This window comes from Pocillopora damicornis, chromosome 12, assembly GCF_964200805.1.
Source record: "Pocillopora damicornis chromosome 12, jaPocDami1.2, whole genome shotgun sequence".
NCBI classification, from domain to species: Eukaryota; Metazoa; Cnidaria; class Anthozoa; order Scleractinia; family Pocilloporidae; genus Pocillopora; species Pocillopora damicornis.
The window spans coordinates 14452720-14466939 of NC_142681.1; the positions used below are offsets into that span (position 1 = coordinate 14452720).

At 36.8% G+C, this 14220-nt stretch overlaps 1 protein-coding gene across 2 annotated transcripts; it reads right to left on the reverse strand.

The window, feature by feature from the left end:
* Positions 1 to 445: 445 nt before the first annotated feature.
* LOC113666231 (inactive peptidyl-prolyl cis-trans isomerase FKBP6) lies at positions 446 to 13112 on the reverse strand. Of its 2 annotated transcripts, none has more exons than XM_027181983.2 (16): positions 12985 to 13112; positions 12000 to 12099; positions 10979 to 11097; positions 10177 to 10294; positions 9811 to 9894; positions 9101 to 9232; positions 8679 to 8749; positions 7528 to 7587; positions 6450 to 6509; positions 5404 to 5550; positions 4875 to 4925; positions 4232 to 4341; positions 3880 to 3947; positions 3007 to 3088; positions 2770 to 2890; positions 446 to 2333 (listed from the first exon to the last, which is right to left on the reverse strand). In XM_027181983.2, the coding sequence occupies exons 2-16, from the start codon at positions 12025 to 12027 to the stop codon at positions 2298 to 2300; spliced, it is 1287 nt and encodes a 428-aa protein (XP_027037784.2). In that variant the 5' UTR covers positions 12028 to 12099; positions 12985 to 13112; the 3' UTR covers positions 446 to 2297. The 2 variants fall into 2 exon arrangements, with proteins under 2 accessions (XP_027037784.2, XP_089045179.1); XM_089189053.1 differs by lacking the exon at positions 12985 to 13112 and adding an exon at positions 12193 to 12375.
* Positions 13113 to 14220: the final 1108 nt, after the last annotated feature.

The following is a 14220-nucleotide window of genomic DNA, read 5'->3' on the forward strand; positions in this document are numbered from 1 at the left end:
CCGAACAAGAATTATAATGGAGACCCCCCCCCCCCCTCCACCTTACCTTTGACAAAAGTAAGGTGGCACGTAAAGATACACCTGTATTTTGGATGCCAAATGACTCATCTTGCTGGAGCTTATCCCAGTTTCAGTAGCGAACAATGAATAGGAATATTGTTCGTTCCATCGTTTCTTCCTCCTATCTGCCGCTGAATGGGATGCTTGTCCATCACAAGGTTAACCCTTTGCATCTCAGAAGACCTCAGTGTTTTCCAGAACTGATTAATCCTTCTGAATGGGTAGAGACACTGTAAAAGCTGTGTCTCGCCCATGAAAAACAAACAAACACAAACGAACACAGTGACCTTGATAGGGCCTAGTGCCGGACATTTTCACCCATAGGCCATTGGGGCTCTCCTTCAGACAGTGTCAGGATATAATTCAATATGTCCTCTGAAACTACTTTAGAGAACTTCATCCATTGTTTTATTCCCAAATACTATACAATTGGTAATAGTCAAAAGTAACTTAATCATTCATCTTGATTAGGAAGATACCATCTCCAACATAGGGGAGCTAGATCAATTTGCTTAATTAGGAATCTAATCAGAAAATTGTCAAAATCAAATTCCCTTTATCCGTGTTACATTTTTACAACTTCGTACATTCTATACATAATTCTCCTTCACAGCTGTTGTCCGGCGCACACAATGTGTTCCCTAATCCATTATATTACGAGACTGAACAACAGCAACAATCCATATACATTGTAGAAGTTTTCAATTAGGTGTTAAAAAAAAAACCAAAACCAAAGTCGTCAGAACGACTAACGAGACCAAAGGTTAACATCGCCAGTAGCCAATGAGGACTAGCAGTGAAAACATGCAAACGCCTTAAGGCGCTGGAAAACGCGGGCGTTCAAGTCACAATTGTTTCATAGGTTTGCATCTGATTGGTTAAGAGGATAGCACAAGCTTTCTGGACCAATCACAGAGTGAAGAAAAGCTTAACCCTTTAACTGAGAGTGACCAGCATCAAATTTCTCCCATCAATAAACCCCTGCATCACACAGTAAGGTCATGAGAATAAAGGAAATGATCACAAACTAAATATTCTCTAGATTGATAAACAAACTCTCTTTGTCAACACCTTAGGAAATGTATAGAAAACAGTATGGAGAATGTCCATATTGATGTTAGGGTGTAAAAGGGTTAACCAAAGCTATCATGGATTTTCTTATTGACACTCAACTGAAAATTTCTCTGTATTAGATAATAAATGTGATATTTTCAAGTTAATCGGTGTTCAAAGATATAATTAGAAATTACACCCATTTTGAAATCACTGGTGGTCCCTGTAATCTGATTGGCTCTGATTGGTGCGATTTTTTCACGAATTGCACCAATTTTTGCTTTAAATCGCATCTTTTTTCCAGTTGAAGAGGAGGCTACACTAAAAACAAAACAACCAATCAGACTTCAAGGCTTGTTTAAAGTAACCGATCAAATTGCAGGAAGATGAAAGACATGAAGGATCATGCGGCAAATTTTGCAACTTTTGTTTCCAAAACTCTTATTTTTTCCTCCCAAAAAATGGATGACTTTAATTCCAAACTGGCTCAGTATTGTAGTAATAAATATTTGAACTGACCAAGTCCTGTATTTGGGTGATTTCAAAATGGATGTAATAAAGTGGTAATTGAACCTCGTGTTGTGCAATTTTGGTCTGAAATTATACTTGTGATTTCAAATTGAACTCGCGCTGCATGCTCGTTCAATTTTGAAATCACGCGTATGATTTCAGCCCAAATTGCACTCCACTCAGTTCAATTACCATTATAAATATCCATGGCAAAGTTTCATTCAATTTAAGATACACTTTTGCCCAGCAGACTAAGCTTTAGGAGGTGAAAACACTCGTCCAAAAAATTTCAAATGTGCTGCACACTTAAGAGGTAACCATTCATGTAACTTCTCCCAACATATCAATAAATAATCCAACAAAGAGAGTGATGAAGACATATTCATCAGGTTGGTGTTACTGGCATGAAACACCCATCCCACCACTGAGTAACTATGGAATAACTCACAGCTACATGGAATTACCTGATTGGTCGGATTTTAAGATTGAAGTAACTGGAGCCTCACAACATAGCCCCCTGTCAATGAAAACAGCAAATTTCTTTAGGACACAAACAGTTAGGTTATGTAACCAATACACTGATCCTTCAACAAGACTTGTCAGAGGTTGCACTGTTGCTAGATCAGTCACTGAGCTCTGACCAAACAAAACTTCAACTCAGAGATTCCTTGCCACTAGTCTTTTGTAACCCTCAGTTCTTTGTTTGTACCCTACAAGGCAGAAAAAAGATGTTGGTATTAGCTTTACACATACAGTTAAAAAGAACTTACTTGAGAATTCTTTGCTGAAAAAGCTAAGCCTTTTATAATCCACATTCAAACCCTCCTATTTATGTATTGTAAAACAACACATTCTAAACATCTCATGACAAAATGACAAAGACAAGAAATCTCATTTCAAAGCTGTTCAAAACCCTGCTGACCAGCATCTAATTCCTCTTTACAATATCACCCCTGAATCACACATCAGGGTCATGAGAATTAAGGAAATGATCACCAACTGCAGATTCTTTTGATTGTTGAACAAATTCTCCTTATCAGCCCATAAGAAATGTATAGAGAACCGTATGGAGAATATGCATACTGATGTTAGGGTGTAAAGTGTTAAGAAAGGCTACTAACTAAAACTTAATGAAACACTATATACCTCTTTGCCTTCCACTTTGAGGCCCAACTCTTGAGCTGTCTGTTTAATGTAAGCTCTTTCATGCTGAGTTAATGTTGTAGGGAAAAAGATTTCTTTAGTGCCATCCTCCTCTTTAAACTCCCTGCACAGCACAAAATGAATGAAAAGAAAGGGAAAAAAAAAGAAATTTAAATTCCATCCATTTTGCCATAAAGGAATAATTTACAAATGAAAGGGCAAAGGGGTATGATGGCTCACCTTAATTGTTTAATAAGCACTTCCTTTTTTCCAGCTTCAAGGTCTACAGGTGCCTGTGCAGATTTTTCATCCTTACCTTGTTCTGAGTAAATAAAAGGAACATTTTGCTATGGTTGACTCCTAAGAGAGCTCAGCATCTAATTTCTCTTTTAATCATAACCATTACAAATTCCTCAAATATTATTGGTGCATTTGCAGCTTCATTTTTCACTAATCATTCTGTACAGTTGTAATAGGACAGTGTAATCAGACAGTTGGCTGTAATCGGACACCTATAATTGGACAGTTGAAGCAGCCAATCATACTAAGTCCACTCAGCTAATCCACTAATCACAGAAATGATCAAACTAACCATAGCAACAACCTCTTATCCAAAGAAAAACTGGGGGATTTCTAAAACAAAGGAACTTTAGACAGAAGACACTGTCTCCACTGAAGACAATGGAAATTGAAATGGTTATGATTAATTGGACTGTCATCCAATTCTGTCTGTAATCATACTCGTAATTAACAAATCGGACTCCCACTTCATGCTCATCAAATTTTTTTAATCACTTGCATGATTACAGACCAAATTGGACTCCACTCAGTCCTATTACCATTGTATCTTATCACCCCCCAAACCACATGTTAACATCGTGAGAATAAAGGAAATGATTGTTAAACAAATTCTCCTAGTCACTACCTTAGGAAATGTAAAGAGAACAACATGGAGATTATTTGTACTGATGTTAGCATGCAAAGGGTCAAACATCTGTCTATCTGATAAAGCAGTAACAAATTTAAATGTTGTTTATTTTATCTTGACAGTTCCCTTTTCTTGCTGACTCAGTAAAACAGTGTCTTTTAAAGTAATCGCTATTTGCTACATACCTTTCTTAGCAGGAGCAAACATTCGTGCAAAAGTCTGCTTTTCAAGGGATTTGAATTGACTCACTTTCCTACATTTGATGAAAAAAAAGTTCCATACCATCTCAAATGAAAAATACTTTGTTGCAGATCAACATCAATATTGGAAGGGTTTTTTTTAACCCTTGAACCCGAGAGTGATTGGTTTCTAATTTCTCCTTACAGTATCACCCTTGAATAGGAATATCAGGTGTGAATACTGATGTTAGGACATAAAGGATTAAAAAAAAGTTCACATCCTCAGCATAGAATGCCTATGTGTATGCCATGTAAATTTTACTAGCACTCCCTAGAAATAAAGGTACTGTCCACATACCTGTCCAATTCAATAAGGGCATCTTTTATTGCTTTGTTGTTGGGTTCATAATACTGTGCTTTCTTGAATTTATCTCTAGCGCTGTCAAATTCACCCTGCTTCTGTAAGGCCTGTAAACCAAATTCTCAGTATGAGGGATGGTGAAGGTTTTTCACAAGGCATTACTACACACTGCTAAAGTATGCATACAGACGAAAATTACAGGTATCCTGAAAATTATCAATTTTTTTCAGGGAAAATAGTTTGTATTGCAAATTTAATTAACTGCATCACAAGATACATGTATTGTAAACAATTATGTAGGGGGCATATGACAGATTTCACTATTAATAATGTAAACTAAGTCTGTACATTTTATCTGAAGTAGTTGCATCCCCACACTTACCATTCATATGGAAAGAATGTACAATTTTGCAACTTAGGGCACACTACAAAACTGTGCATTGTTCCTTTGGCAAATGAGAGAGATTTGTTTTGTGTGTGCAAGATACAAGAGGCTGTAAAAGCTTTTTGCTTACCACTACTTAAATGGAGGTTAGCTGATCACTGAACGAATAAATGTTACATTACTCATTCATTTGTTTACATCCCTCAAACAGTCCATAAACCTGCAGGATGCAAGAATTTTAAAAGTTCAAATTACCTTGCCCATTCTATAGAGAGCCTTCACATTCTTTGGGTCAATACCTAAAGCCTGGAAGAACAAAAACATTATTTTGATGGTTACAAGGTAAGTAGTAGATAAGGATTTTTTTACCAAGAGGAAATGAATTTGTATCCACATAGATGTATCCATAGAATGTTCTTTTTATTAGGTACTAGCTATATACCTAACAATCAAAGACAATTTTAAAATATATTTCAAGAGCATCAACTGCTGTGATGACCTGAAAGAACAATCAGCTCAAGGGAATGCTACTTCAACTTTTGACAGAAAAGACAAAACAATTCTCCTTATAAAAAGTCTTTCTTCAGTCACAGAGAAAGCTAAAAATTAGCCTCAGTCATGAAAACAAGCAACAATAAGACATCACCAGCAACAGCTCTATAATTTTTCAAACCCTTAAGGGGATGCTTTGCCTTAAACCATTTAGTCACCCATTATAAAGGTATATTAGATGGGCATAAGTTTTTCTTCAAATGTTTTGACAAAAGCATGTGTCTACCAGTACCTTTCTTGCATAGGTCAGAACTTTCTTTACTTCTGCCAACTCTAGAAAACAGTGAGCAGCATTGAGATAAAGTTTTAGCAAAACTTCATTCATCCATCTCTCTTGATCAGCATTTTGTAAATGGCAGTTTTCCAGTAATTTGATCGCCTATAGTTACAAAATTTAATTAGAAATATTAGTTAATATAGAAGAATGCACAGAAATCACCCAGACTTGATTGAAACAGACTGAGAAACCTTGGGATCAAAAAAAGAAAAATTACATGCGAGAAAGAGTCCAGGTATTCAAAATATAGAATTATATTTCTTGAACATGGTAATGAACTGAATGAATTTTGTCATCACAAGATTTATGGTAAAAAGTCCTCAATGACAACCTCCTCCCTTAATTGCTCTTAAAATGCCATCTGAATTTCATTTCAAGATCTCCCCTCTGCCAATGCTTGATTTAACTGTTTTACCCTTTGGAGAGACTAGCATCTATAATTTCTCTGTACAATATCACCCCAAACCACACATTAACCCTTTCACTCCCAAGGTCTAATTAGTAATTCTCCTTACTATCTGCCATACAATTCTTATGATGTTAGTTCAGAGAATTTGGTACTGGATCAACTAATAATCCCATAATTGATATTCTTCTCTATTCTCATCACCTACCTGCTTAAAATTGTATTGATATTGTAAGGAGAAATTGTGTCTTGGTCACTTGTGGGAGTGAAAGGGTTAAAGCCACAAGAATAAAGGAGATGACCACCAACTAAAGAAGCTCTTGATTGTTAAACAACTTCTCCTTGTCAGCACCTTAGGAGATGTATAGAGAACAGTATGGAGAATATGCAAAGGGTATAGACTGAGGTTTAAGGTTTTTTCATTTGCTTCACAAATTTTCTATGATTTCATTATATCCTACATTTAAGGGGTAAATTACAACTCTTCACCCAAAAATATATCTTTTAACATCTACACCTTTGCTTAATCTTTTTATATTGAATTTCATTTATTTATAGTGAAAATGATTAAAATTAGAGCTCATGCGTTTCATACCTTTAAATACTTGCCCACAGCACGATGAACTTGCTTTCGTTTATAAAAGTCATTTCCAGCCTAGAAAAAATGAATAACATGAAATGTAAAAGAGCAAATCACAGAATGCTTTGCAGAAAAAAAAAAAAAAATCATTACAAAAAACTTGTGGTTATTCATCCAGGTGAATAAATTAGAGATGAGGTACAGTAGAACACCACTAACTCAAACTTTCAAGGGAAATGAAATTTGGTTCAAGTTAGCAGGAGTTTGAGTTATTGGGATTGGTGTTAAATTTCAATGATCCTGTTAATAATTTATAAGGAATGGTTTTCCCTCTCTCACTTGATCAAGAATCACTTTGTTGCATTTAGTTTTTTTAACAAGGGCTTTTTGATATTAAGAACATTATCTTTAGGAAGTTTAGCTGAATGTATTATGTATTATCAATCACGACTTAAAAATTGGGAAGTGTCAATCAGCTACATTCTGACACTTTTGCTTTAATTACCAAAGTTTTTACTGAGTTCCAGTTATCAGATTAAAATTTAGCCTAGGGAAAGTAAAATTTGTTTGAGGTAAAGTGGAGTGTGAGTTGAATGAGTTCAAATTAGCTGATAGTAAATGACTGGAAAAATAGGGTCAAATCCAAGGGAAATCTGATCTTTTTCAAATCAGTGGGGTTCAACTGTATTACCATTTGCCTTGTGATGCAAACATTTCAGAAATGGAGCAAGACATTTACACTTCCAAGGGCAAGTATATTTAAGGGCATGATGTTGATCAGTTATCAAAATAACAAAATATTAGAGAAAAAAGGGGGCAACTGTGGTGCTGCATCAGTGGGAGAGTGTAACAGGATAATTTAGTATAATCAACTGAGTTGATAATGTAAATTTGCTACTATAAAGAGTTTCAAAGCTGAAGTCTTGAGTGTTAGCCCTTTGTCAGAGCAAATCTTAGGTGAATTCTTCTTAAGATTCCACTTAAGAACCTTCACTCTGATGAAGGGCTAATGCTCGATACCTCAGCTTTAAAATATTAAAGAGTTTTACATGAATGTAAATGAATGAACAAAATTTAACACTGCCTTGTGTACCTCTCTTTCTGAGTTAGCCACTTTAAGAAGTTGTTCAAATGATGCTTGCTTCCTCTCTTCCTGTAAGCAGAGAATATTTCAGATTGTCAGGAAAGCCTGATGAAAGGCTGGGAGGTAACCTTGTGACGAACTAGCATCCCATCTGGGGGTGAGTAGTAATACTCTTATTCACTTAACCCTTTAACTCCCAGGATCTCATTTATTTAGTTATTCTCCTTACTGTCTGGCATACAGTTCCTGTGATGTTAGTTTGGAGAATTCGGTATTGGATCAAATTGTAATCCCCTTATTGACATTTCTCTTTATTCTCATCACTTGTATGCTTGATATTGTAAGGAGAAATTCTGTCTTGGTCACTCATGGAAGTTAAAGGGTTAATGCTACTTGGAAACCAGGATAAGCTCTGGCCGGGTGGACCATTACACACCAGTACATTCTTAACACCTTTAACCCTTTACCTCCCTGATCAAATTTGTCATTCTCCTCACTGTCAACCGTACAATTCTTATAATGTTAGATCAGAAAATTTAGTATTGGATCAACTAATTATCCCCAGATTGATATTTTTCTTTATTCTCATCACTTATCTGGTTGATATTGTATTGATATTGTAAGGAGAAATTATGTCCTGGTCACACATGGGAGTTACAGGGTGAATGCTACTTGGAAACTGGGATAACCTATGGCTGGATAGATCAATACGCATGAGTATATACTTAACCTAATATCTTTAAAGTAAATGTAATCAAGAGATGGTTGGTCGGCCAGCAATTGCACCCTATGCAAGCTGGCAGGCAGTGTGCAGAGTTTCCCCTGATACTTCAGGGGATTATTCAAGAGATTTCATAATTTAGCTCTGCTTGGCTTATTTTGGCAGATCATTAAGCAACACTGCATCCTGTACTCCAGGCCCTGCCTGCTTCCAGGCTCCAACTCCCAAGTTTATCATTCGTCAAAGAGCTGGTTTGGCCCAAACTTTTAAAAAAGTCAGTTGTATTTCTGATGTGTGAAAAGAATCATGCGGAGAATGCCAAACAAGTTACATATCTAACATAATCCAATTGATATCTGCACTAAATAAGTTAATAAATATTCTTATTATTACCATATCTATTATTATTATTATTATTGTTGTTATTATATCTACTGACCTCAGTAAATGCGTCAAAATCATCAGCAGCTTTGTGGTCAATGAAGTTCAGTAACTCCAATTCAAAAAGTACTGTTAGTAGAGAAATTAAATAACATAAGGTAAAATATGGATGAACCTTTAAAGTTGATCTGATGCCATCATCAACTGTCAACAACAACAATAATAACAATAACAAACTGAGGCAGTAGTTGAACTCTGAGATATTACTGTCTGGCTTCTTTGGTAAACCATTATCCCCTGTTCTACTGCCCCTATCTTCTTTCCTACATTCACAACAGACAGTTTGTTTGCAGTATTTGGGAGAACAACATTGAGAGAGGCTAAGGAGGCTGCTAGTGTCCCAAAAATATGTCTCTGGAAGAGTAGGTTAGGGGACTGCATTTTATTTTTAATCACAGCAACATAATCACGAACACAAACCTTTTGCTGATGCAGGTATACGAGGAGTACAACCCATCTCTAAATAGCCATATTCTGGAGTCACAAGAAACTTAGCCTTTTCTCCTTTCCTCATGGTCCGTAAACCAAGATAGAGACCTAGAATGTTTTCCTCTGAAACCATAAGAGTTAAAGCTAAATTTTAGTGTACATGTTAAAGTTAACAACGATTCCAGGTCAAAATGATTTCACACTAGTTGAATTGTATGCTCCTTTGATTACTAAATATGTTAGTGTATGTGGAACAAAGGGAGAAAAAAGCATCAAACTAATTGAAAATAAATCCAACTTTTCATGTGAGAAGTTGAATTATTCATGTATCATAGAAGGAGGAGGGGAGGGTGGGGGAGGAGTTGGGAGACATGATGACTTGGTGGTTGGCACTCTATATGCAAGATTAGCCTCAGGGAGCCCTGTCTAGAATATTCAGTCACAGTTTTTAGGATAAGATTATTTAATGATAAATTGTTGTTGCCATAATTGTGGACCATGCACTGCCACGTTCCCACTTTGTTGAAGGCTTTTCATCCAAAAATACACCCTCTTCGCACATTTTAAATCAGTTCAATCGAAGGGGTACCCCTCAGGTGCTACTTTTTGGTTCTTACTTCATTTTTATTTCATCTGTGATCTATCACTTAACAGACACACAGCAAAATGGAACCTAATTGTTAATTATATTCATCACTTACCAAGCTTATGAATTTCTGGTTTATTTCTCAACCTTGAGGAATCAAAAGGCTCATCATTAAACTCCAAATAGCCATTATAATGATCTACAAACAAGCAAAACATAAATGTCCAGATATAACAAAATTAGTAGTAGACGTTTTACTTACTTCTCAGGAGGCAATGTTTACAAAAAAATTTAACTTTTAATTCAAAGCTTTGAGAAAAACTCAGATGTCCTAGGCTCATGTAAACAGTCAACTTACGAGTTCTCCAAACGAACACTGCAGTTACAACAACAGTTTGCCAGTCGATTCTCTGGACACTGGACAGGTAGCTTAATTAAGAACAGTACTATACTAGCCTTGTAACAAATGTAATGTACATACATCTCACAGTAGCCCCTTCAGGTACAACAGGCCCTGTTCCCTTTCTTAGAATTTGTTTAAGAACTCCTCCATCTCCTGTGAGATCTTCCATACCACGTGCAAGGCGTTGAAAAGGTGTCTGACACATGAACACATTATGAAAATGAGCTTTACTTAATTACGGTATCTTTCCACCTGTTTGTTGTTTCAGATGTACAAATTGTCAACAGATTGATTCAGCTTAAAGATACAGTTTTGTGACTTTGGCTGCCATCTAAAAAATTAGACTATGGGTGAAAATTGTGATTAGAGTATGATGTTGTAACCCTCCCCTTCCCCCTTATTCTTTTTAAAATTTGTCTGACTCTCTCTGTAAACTGAATGTTTGGCCCATTTGGGCGAAGGTTTTGCATTGCCTGCCCTCTTTAGAAGGTATTTGCACTAAGTGATGGTGCTTAGCAATGGTATTTGCTGTAGACAAACAAGGCAGAAATTTGAAGGGTTGGTGTACCACTCTCTACTGAATTACAAAATCAAATGATAGACCTTGCAAATCTCGAAAGCAACAAGGAAACAATATAACAGAACACTCAAATCACACTTCTCATAATAATGTTTGTTTACATTCTATTGGTTGGTTGTAGACATTGAAGTTTGATAGGCCAACAGAACATGTTTTATCACTTGCATGGAAGGGTAAATGCAATCAACGGTATAAGCAACTACAGTAAGATGCTGATCCTGTTTCTCACCCTCTCCCCCTCCTTTACAGGACAATGCAGCCTACATCCCAGTGCAGCCAATAGAAGTCCAAGAAACTTACCAAATCATCATCTCTGTCTGAGCCAGAATCATCTCCAAAATCATTAGCTTCATAGTTAAGCTGTTGGAAAACATCCTCAGAATCAAAATATTGTGATTCCTCTTCATCCTCAAAAGCAGCTTGAAAAAAGATAGGAAACAATCAGATTCATGGGAGAATTGTGAATTCCCCTTCTTTCTAGTAAAAGCTTTTTTATTGTACTGATTGCACAGAAAAAAATTCAGTGTCTTCAGCTCAAGGCGGCCAAGAAAACATTTGCACACGAGATCGAGGCTATTGGTGCCACATAGCCAGCCAGCTAGTCCAAAATGGCGCCCAACACCTGAAATCACTTGGCATCACGATCAATCCCCTTAGGAATGGTCCATAAAACCCTCAAGAGTGATTTCCACCAAAACAACACAACTAGTATGTGTTCTCCTTCCTGGAATGCAATGAAGACTCACTTGTGTAGTAGTAGGAGTAGTTGTTGTTGTTGGAGCAACGACTGTTTTGAAAGCTATACCGAGAGAGAGAGTTAATGTGGAAGATTGCTCATTTCAAGGAACTTTGGAGACAGCAGTGAGATTGTGTTAGTGGTGAGCTGGGGATATACAGACTGACTGGTAAGCTTGCTTAATTAAGTTTATTAACAATAAGTATTGTGCTCCTTTCAGGAGATTCTCCTTGTTAAGAACATTACTCGCTGTTCAAATAAAGCAGTTGAGTTTGTAGGATTGTAGTGTTTTTCTTTCGGTTAGATTATACCGTAACAATATACTAATGTATTTTTGTGACATGAAAGAGGTCACGTTGTCACCGCAAGGTGAAAATAGTAGATTTCTCAAAATAATAACTCTTCTGAAATTACTACTCTGAGAAATGAATAAAAATCCTTCTTATCAATTGACGAAAGTTATCTTTACCTTACTAGAAAATATATCTGCATAATTCCTTTAGTTTCGTTATATCTCGCCTGGTTTTTTTGCAAAATAGAATTGGCCAGGCTAGATGGATGGTTGGTCTCACAAATTGTCCTTACCCATGTCATTGAGATCTGTCTCAAACATGCTACCGTCTCCTCTAATCAGGTCGTTGATATCTATACCCTGTGTTAAGGGCACCGTATAACGATTGGGAACCTGTAAGAACACAAACAGTTGTCAAAACTAGAAACACGTGGGTCACAACAACTAACCGATTTCTTGTCAATTGTGGCAAATTGAACAACATACGTAGCCATCTCTCCCTGTCAATCTTAGATCTTCTAATGAATCGATAACCTCTGGAGCGTCCATTGCGCCCTGTCCTTTCTCCTGGTGCACTGGGCCGTGCAACCAACCCTGATCGCACAGGATTGTACAACTTCAATATGGCGCGCGGCAGGAAGAGGGAAGGAGCTTGGGAGACAGTGACGCAATTCAAAATAGTGGGGAGGGGTAGGTGAGAGGAGTTTGGCCTAAAACAACTCACGATATTTATTTCACCCTGGCATCAGTATACATAATCTCCATATTTGTTCTCTATACGTGTCTTGAGGTGCTGACAAGGAGAATTTGTTTAACAATGAAGAGTATTTTTTAGTTGAAGATCCGTTTCCTTTATTCTCAAGACCTTAAATGTTTGATTCAGGGATGAAAATGTATGGAGAAATCAAATGCTAATCAGCCTTGGGAGTTAAGGGTTAAGTCTCCCGTAAAATGAAGATAATTTCCTTCTCTTAATGAATCGTTACAGTATAAGAAAGTTATCACAACGTCAATGATCTAGCTAAGAGGAATCGCTCTTGGGAAGGCTCCAAAAGCTCAGTAGATTACAGTCTGACTGGAGTTTCGGGCTTAGTCCTTCATCGGTAGATATCATATAAACATGCTGTCTTTTCAGCCTCTTCATTGAAAAGTCCGAATTTTTCAATGAGTTAATGTATTTGCTATTTGTGCCGTGTTGAAATTTGAAATGTGTTCTTGAACAATGGAGATTTAAACTTATCAAACGCTGAATCAGTGCTTCTTATTGTAAACGCTTACCTATGATCGCCAGTCCATGTTATGAAGTGGAATTTTTGTTTACGTCGTTGCTGTTTCTTCGCGGTGTAATGGAACAATTTTTTTCAACGACTGAAAAAAGCGTTGTTAAAAAACGTATTAAACTTCACAAAAGCAAGTTGATCATCCATTACTCTCTTTGTTTCTGAGTTTACAACTTCTCTTATCATGAGAAAAAAGCCTTGGTGACTGATCGAAGCATATCTCTTCTCATTATGAACTCGGCGTGAAACAGATGTTCAGTTACCGAGGTTACCGTCTATTTAAGTAAGTCATTTCTTAATAGCTTTTATTAAAATCAGAATAACTTGTGTTGTTTACCCTTGGATGTATAGGATTACTTGGATATAAGCTGATTCTTGTACAAGTACTTCCTGGAAATTACCCTTCTTACACTTTCGATCAATTCTAGTTTACTACTATCTACGATAAGGAAAAAGTTCCCTTTATTTTTAATTTTTATTGCAGTTTTGGCACCTTCTTTAGAAGTGACTGTGCGCGCAAACAATTTATATTTTCATCTTTCACTACTCTGAATTTTATAGTAGGAAATTTGGTGGCAAAACCACTATGTCGTCGGATTGTAAGAGTGACTGGGTGTAACAACAGAGCGCCGAACTTTACCCGATTTTGACCCGAAGTTACTTAATAATTGTTTCAGAGAATCTTCGTAGGTCGACACTCTCACTAGAGATAACTGAAGACGTCATATTTTAGAGAGCAATAGTGTATGCCTTTTGAAACAAATTTTTTTGTGTCTAACAAGAGCGGTTGTCGCGACGCTACATTTAAAATCACTTTACTATGGCTTCTCGCCTGCAGTGCTCAAAAGAAAAGAAGAGACAGAGAAAAATTACCTTGTAAAAGAATCAATTAAACGTGTTCAGCGTCCCATAAAACTTTGAAAAACCAATCATGTTTTTGAAAAGAGAAAATTCTCTCGTCATTCGCAGTAATTTGGCGCGAAATTTTCTGGAACGACAATCTGCCGATGTCCCCCACACACGAGGCTTAACCCACGACTTCTTGCCGTGTCCTTTACGCGACTAGGCGAGAATTATTCCGGTAAGGCTGCATTTGACTAATGCTAAGAACAGCTTGAGAACCTCTTTGCGGATGTCAATTCATTTTACGAGGTTCAGTTTGAGACCCAGGCGGCTCACACTAACCAAAATATACCTAAGTGCCCCCTCCCCCATAAAAAATAAACAGTCTGTG